Source organism: Parathielavia appendiculata (assembly GCF_033297405.1).
Source record: "Parathielavia appendiculata strain CBS 731.68 unplaced genomic scaffold N657scaffold_27, whole genome shotgun sequence".
Lineage (NCBI taxonomy): Eukaryota > Fungi > Ascomycota > Sordariomycetes > Sordariales > Chaetomiaceae > Parathielavia > Parathielavia appendiculata.
The window spans coordinates 17,927-24,448 of record NW_026944246.1 but is presented as its reverse complement, the minus strand read 5'-3'; the positions used below and the strand labels follow the sequence as shown (position 1 = coordinate 24,448).

Here is a 6,522-nt window from a genome sequence, read left to right as displayed (position 1 = left end):
TCATCAGGGGTCTTGGTGTTGGCCGAGAGTCGCCGAGGCTCACACCGGGCCCAGCCCGTTACAGGGACTCTTCAAGGCTGCATAGCAACACGATCAACTTCATGACTGTGTCCAACTTGGCAAAGGGTATCAAGCTGCTTCCCGTGCGGAGACGGGAGCCGTTTCTGGCTGGTTTTTTTTGTTCTTTTTTTTTGTGGCCTCTTTATGCTGTTCACTTGCTGGAAGCGGAAGTATTGCGTTTTAGCACGCACGGTGTAAGAGGATAGATACATACAGTCAGGGTTCAAAATTTCCATACACCCCACTTAATTAAACGCGACTTTCCACACGTCGCGACACCCCTCTTCTCTTCCAACACCAACGACTCAACGCCATGAAGCTCGATTTAGCTGATTCCGGAGCCGAATTGACAGAAAATCGCGGCCGTAACGGGGAACTATCACCAGTCGCTCGTGCAGCTATATGCTGTGCTGTAGCTTGCGGTAAAATTACCGGGCTGTAGCAGACGCGTTTGGCGTCTCCGTCGGCGCTGTGCAAGAATGCCTTCGACGCTGGGAAACTCAACACACCTTTGATTCGAAGCCTCGAAAAGGCCGTCCTCAGAAGTTCTCGCGATTGGAGAAGCGGTATATGCTAACTCTTTTAAAGAGAAACCGGGATCTCGCTAAAAAGGCTCTAAGTCTCCTACTCGACGATACGTCGATGCCTCCGCGCTCACAACCTACGCAAATGGAAAGCAAAAAGAAGGATACCTCTCTCGAAGGAAGATGCCCAAAAGAGGTATGACTGGGCATATGCGTGGCTCGAAGATATTGAGGAATTGTTGAGAGTTCGAACCCTCGATTCGATATGTTGCTTTCCTTAATTAATCTAATCTAGACGTTCTTTTCCGATGAGTGTTTTTGTCAAAATAGCACTTCAAATCCGACTGCTTGAGTATTCCGTTTCCCTTCCGAGAAGTTTGACAAGCGGTTTGTCAACTTAAAGAACCATGTTAAAGCGAATATCACGATCATGGTTTGGGGAACGGTATGGAGGGGTGGTCGAAGTGAGCTCATCATCATGGAGAGAGATGAGGACGCCCCTCGCAACGGATATACAGCCAAGTCTTATCAAAAGGCTCTCCAGGAAGGTCTTCTACCTCGTTACGACGGTACAAGGCATTTCCAGCAAGACAATGCTAAGATTCATGTCTGTGAAGTCACCCAAGGTTGGCTTGCTGAGCATGGAATCGAGTGGATGGACTGGCCTCCGCATAGCCCAGATCTGAACCCCATTGAGCATGTTTGGGCGGCTCTAAAAAGGAACCCTTAAGAGGACGTTCCCTGATCTCTGGGAACTCAAAAGGAACGAGCTCAATATTGAAGGTTTCAAGGAGAAGTTGCGCTCGGCGTGGTGGGCTATTGACCAAGCCCTTATTGACAGGCTGATCGACTCGTTGCCTCGCCGGCTTGCCGCTGTCGAAAAGGCTCGGGGTTGGTATACAAAATATTGAAGCATGGGAACTAGGCTACTATCCTGATATAATAGCTTTCGCCTATCTTTAATGGTTGTTGAGATATCCGTTGTTAAAGGAAGGTGTATAAAATGTTGGTGGCTGGGTTTAGTGGGGTGTATGGAAACTTTTGACCCCTCACTTTTACGTTATATTTATGGACCAGGTCTCAAGTATGACGGAGTAAGAACAGGATAACGTTAGTCCGAGCTATTATATAGTAGTCGTCCCGGGATGATCTTCTTTGGGAGGTCTCCTTCTCCGGCGACCACTGCAACCCAGGACCGGGCTACCTTTGTCGCCGGTACCGGGGCCTCCCTCTTTCTCTGGGCTTGTAGTTCTCTGTGGGTTTCTTGCACGCTCCAACACGGCTGCCACCACTGCTACCCTCGCCCCAATCAACTTCGACTTTGCAAACGGTGGAGACAACGACGACGGCTTCCAAGTGGCCGGCAGAAAGATGATGAGAAGAAGACCGACAAGTGCAGCCGCAGCCCAGTATCAGGCTGCTCGGAACCCGCAACAGACCATAATCAACTTCGAGCCGAACGGGGTGCGGTTCGCAAACCCGTTGGCAACCGATGCTAGCAACACCGCCCCCGCCTGAACAAACCTCCGAACAAGCTACTGAGTTGACGTCAGCCACAAACACTGCCTCTGCGGCCACCGCCGCCTCCTCACTAGATGGAGAAGATACAGTGATGGACTTTATCACCGTCCGAGAGGATGAGGTGTAAAATCCTACTCTGGAACACCGAAGGTAACAAGCAGGCTTTGGAAGTACCTTCTCGCGGTGCAAGAGCCGTGGATCAACAAAGAGACAAGTCAACATATTGCCCCAGGAGCAGCAAAATACCACCTCGTGTTGAAGCTCGAGGGCCGGGCAGCGATATACATCAGCAAGCGGTTTGAAACCGGACAGTGGGACTCTGAAGCGTCGGAGAACTGGTGCCGGGTGTGGCTTCCCGAGATGGATCTCGGCCAGGGAGGCCGCGGGTTCAGGCTGTGGTCTATCTACAATCCTCCAAGCAGCAAGGAAGTGCCGAGTACCCTCTCTCGCCGGCCATAGCCGAGTCGCCCAGTGGTTTTGGCGAGAGATTTCAATTTACAACACCCCCTGTGGGACAGGTTCGAGCCTTACGACGGAAGAGCCGATGACCTCCTACGGCTGAGCTCCGGCTGGGATATCGTCATCCAAACGTCAAAAGGAGCAGTCACACGAGCCCCACAAGGGCAGCAGCGAGGTCGTACATCAACCATTGACCACTTCTGGACTTCGGCGGACCTACAAACAGTGTATTATGGCGAGGAGTGCCGGGGAAAGTCAGATCATTACCCACAGGTGCTTGAGGTGGGAGAAGGGGACGGTCCGAGGCTAGCCCAGCCAGCCGGGTGGGACTGGAAGAAAATGGATAAAAAGAGAGTGAAAGCAGAGTTAGAGCTCCTGTACAAGGCCATTGGGCTCACGGACCCAAGACCGGACCGTCTGATGGTCAGAATTCGTACCGTCGACGGGCTGAGCAAGGCCTTTGACGATGTAACACGACTGGCTGACCTGGGTCGCGGGCGAGAGCACCCCCCCGAAGAACGCGAACTGCGCTTCCAGCTCTCCTTGGTGGACTCGGGAGGTGGAACAAGCCACTCGAGAGGCAAAAAAAGCTGAGAGACTGGCTGAAGCCCGCACAGACTACTACCGGGAGCAGCTCAATGAGAGACTGAAGGAGCGTGCCAGAGCAATTCTTAGGTTCCAAGGACTTGGTTGGAGAGCGTTCACCCTCCATTCCATTGCGCCTCTGGGTGTAATTTGTCAAACTTCCGGTCTGCCCATGCTCCTCGGAGGGAGTGGATGGCTGTGGAGAATGCATGTGCAGGTTGAGAGCCGAGGGAACGGACTTGTAGCAATGAGAGTTGTTGGATTGGTCGTCCTGACGAGAAGTCAGGCAGCGTACACTTATGGTCGTGGCAGGCACTCCCTTGTCGCGCTCCTTACCTGCCGCTACCCTGGACGCGCACCGTCCTCCAGCCCAACACCTTGTGTCCTGGGTTCTCTCGGCGAGACCGACACGAGGCCCACCCAAACTCGTCCCCCAAGCGCTGACCTACATAAGAGCAGTCCGTCGCAGGTCGAGTCACTCAGTCAGTCTCAGGGCAAATCTTGCCAATGATTGGCAGGGATGTGGCGCCAGCTGCATGATGCATGTCGGCGAAGCGATCGCCAGGCACAACAAATTGCCAGTCCGCCTGAAGAGCCCTTGTGCATCTTGGTTGGGCATCTCGGGAAGTCCATAAGTGGAGACGTTCGAAAGTGGCGTATCAGAGCGTGGTAAACGACCTTCAAGGACTGCTTGCTCAGGGGCGCCGGCCGCCAACAGTGTGAGCGACTGGTGAAGGGTGTGCTCTTGCGGGGAAGGGTTGGGGGGTAGAGACTTTGCAACTCTTTCGGTGTGCCGTCGTATATCCCATCCTTTCCGTGCTCTCGTACCTTGAGGGTACCTCTTACGATCCCTGTTTGTTCTGCTCGCGATCCAGCTGGGTCGTGCTTGTCCTTTACCGCCACTCGAGACGGGGCCCTCGGTCTCAGCTCGTCGGACGGCAAAGGCAGCCGGAGCAGCTTGTACCAGGAACTTCCTCGGTCATGGGCCTGAGCATCTCCAGCCGTTTTGAGCACTGCTGTTAGCATCATTCCACCAGCCTGCCCCGTAGCCACTCGCTTGCAGATCCGTTCATTTGCCGCCGTCCTTGACTCGCTGTCGACGGCTGGCCATGTGGCTGGCGCCAGGCAAAGGGCCATCTACGGTATGAGAATGCCAGACTGAGTGGCACCGTAGGTTCGCCCTGCATGTGTCGATGTTTGTCTCATTCATGCCTGGGCAGGAGGCGTCTACAAGGCCTCTCGGGCGCTGATCGTTGCCATGTACAAAGGCTTCGGTTGGACACATCACACTGACTGTGAGGGCTATTGAATACGGTCGGGCGAAGTAGGCAGGCCAAGGTTGTGTTGTTGTTTTTCGCCGAAAAAACGAGCAAGACTTCTTGCGTCAGGGAGTGAGATGTGAAGGTTTGCTTCTGTTATTAGCTACTCACTCTCGTGCCATGAAATGACTTGCAGTTCTATCTGGACAGAACTAACGAACACCACGAGTTCGGTTCAGCGGCCAGTCCAAGGCTTCCATGAATGGATACTGCCGGACAAGGCGTCCAGTGTACCCTTTCCGTACCCTGTCCATTATTTTGTAAGAATGGGTATTGATGTGACGTGGACGGCGCATCTGAGGACCAACGAGCTCGACGACGTGGCGGAGCTATATCGCGAGTTTCATCATAAGTACCTCGCCTGTCCGTGCTGTTGCCGTTGGTGTACTGCCTGGCTTCTTAGATCTGGTGCTATAAGATCTCAGGGGTAGTAGACAAATCCGGTTACCCTGGAAACCATATGAGGGGTGCACGGATGCTAATTCTGATTCCTTCGTCCGGACCCCAAGGACCACCACGGTATCCAATCAGGCCTCAACGCGCGACCGCGGACGTCGGCTGTTCTTGATAATCACAGTACGCCAACCTGTGTCCCCTCGGCCTTGCGCTCCCTTCCCTCCTTTTCCTCTTCCACGTCCACTACGCTGCCACTCGTCTCGCCACGCTGCATACTTTTTTTTCTCTCCATCTCTTGTCTTCACCCTCTTTCAGCATTTCTCGAACCGCAGACGCTCTCACCCGGCAGCTCACCCACCAAGCCGTGCGTCCTTGCGGCGTAGCCGTCCTGAGACCTTCCAGATTCGCCTTCTTTGTCGACTACAGCTTTTGCTGATGACCGCAGTCTTTTAAGACTCGTCAACGTAGGAGCTCTCACGATCTCGCCGTGCTCTCGTCCTATACGCAGCAACACCTTATATCGCAGGGTTTCACGTAGTGTGTAAGCCAACGCCATGTTTGCCTAGCGGATTCCAGGCGCACTTGCGAGACCACGTCCCCGCTCTGACCATCTGCAGCAATGCCGCAGAAATTGACCGCGTCGATATATAGAGGCGCCGGAGAAGGCTACCCCTTCTCCACTCTCAGTGTCGTATTCGGAATATTGCCGTCTACAGAATACCCACGTCGTTAGCCGCGATCGGGCTAGATACGAGCGCAGCTACGGCAAAGGACGCAGGTCGCTGGTCGCGAGAAACACAGCTTGGTGTCTCGGATTAGATCGGATCACACGCCGCTACTCCGGCGGCCGCAGACAGGTTTAGGTGGGCGGGGCCTGGCGTCGACGACCATAAGCGCTCGGCTTAGCTAGGTGATCCGATTGGCAAGGGTCCTCAGGGCAGGTCGCAGCGGAACTGGAGAGGGGCTGAGGCGGACTCGACATGACGTGACCTCCCAAAATTGCGAGACTTCCATTACCGCCACGCGCTTAAGTTCCGTTTCTGTTTGGCGTAGTACGTACCTGGAGGTGCGACCCTGGTGCCCCTCGTCGCTCATCCAGCGGCAACCCGCACTGAGGCCAGTCACAGGCCTCAACTTCAAGTCATGGACGCGCTTCTTATTATTCACCTGATACATGAATCGAAACACTATTCAGGCTGCTCTCAAGATGCTGCGCCAGGCCACTGATCACCTACGCCAAATATCTGTCGCTGGAAATCCGAGCGAGTCTGTAAACAAGGCAAGAGCATCTCCGTGACGACCCATCTCTTTCCAAGTGAAGGCGAGATTCTTCATGCTGGTCAGCGTGTCGGGATGTGTCTCTCCCAGCACCTTCTTTCTCGCCTTCATCACTTGCACCTGCAGCGACTCGGCCTCCTTCCATCGGCCTTGCTTCCAGTACGTCAACGCCAGGTCGGCCATACTAGTCAGCGTCAATGAATGCTCCTCTCCCAGTACCCTCTTCCGCGTCTCCATCACTTGCACGCCCAGCAACGCGGCCTCCTTCCACCGGCCTTGGTTCCAGTACGTCAACGCCAGGCTAGCCATGCTGCTCAGCGTGTCGGGATGCTCCTCTCCCAGCACCTTCTTTCTCGTCTCCATCACTTGCGCCTCTAGCG

General features: G+C 54.4%; 3 protein-coding genes across 3 annotated transcripts in view; 1 reads left to right on the top strand and 2 right to left on the bottom strand.

The window, feature by feature from the left end:
* Positions 1–2,196: 2,196 nt before the first annotated feature.
* Positions 2,197–3,388, top strand: N657DRAFT_674906 (uncharacterized protein; the record flags this gene model as incomplete). Its single annotated transcript, XM_062795787.1, has 3 exons — positions 2,197–2,226; positions 2,256–2,503; positions 2,624–3,388. The coding sequence occupies 3 exons, from the start codon at positions 2,197–2,199 to the stop codon at positions 3,156–3,158; spliced, it is 813 nt and encodes a 270-aa protein (XP_062643138.1). The 3' UTR covers positions 3,159–3,388.
* Positions 3,389–3,499: 111 nt separating this feature from the next.
* Positions 3,500–4,516, bottom strand: N657DRAFT_257297 (uncharacterized protein). The gene has a single exon (XM_062786470.1). It carries the CDS (start codon positions 4,284–4,286, stop codon positions 3,639–3,641), a length of 648 nt encoding a protein of 215 aa, XP_062643137.1. The 5' UTR covers positions 4,287–4,516; the 3' UTR covers positions 3,500–3,638.
* Positions 4,517–5,111: 595 nt separating this feature from the next.
* The window catches only part of N657DRAFT_257331 (TPR-like protein), a 6,576-nt gene continuing 5,165 nt past the window's right edge, over positions 5,112–6,522 (bottom strand). Inside the window, exons 8-9 of the mRNA XM_062786471.1 lie at positions 6,248–6,487; positions 5,112–5,329 (exon numbers count right to left, since the gene is read on the bottom strand). Coding sequence (XP_062643136.1) covers positions 5,324–5,329; positions 6,248–6,487 — 246 coding nt within the window. The 3' untranslated portion in view covers positions 5,112–5,323. The remainder of the gene's footprint in view (positions 5,330–6,247; positions 6,488–6,522) is intronic.

Excerpts from the sequence above, each read along its gene's own strand:
- N657DRAFT_257297 (XM_062786470.1), bottom strand. The coding sequence starts at position 4,286 with ATGGCCCTTTGCCTGGCGCCAGCCACATGGCCAGCCGTCGACAGCGAG.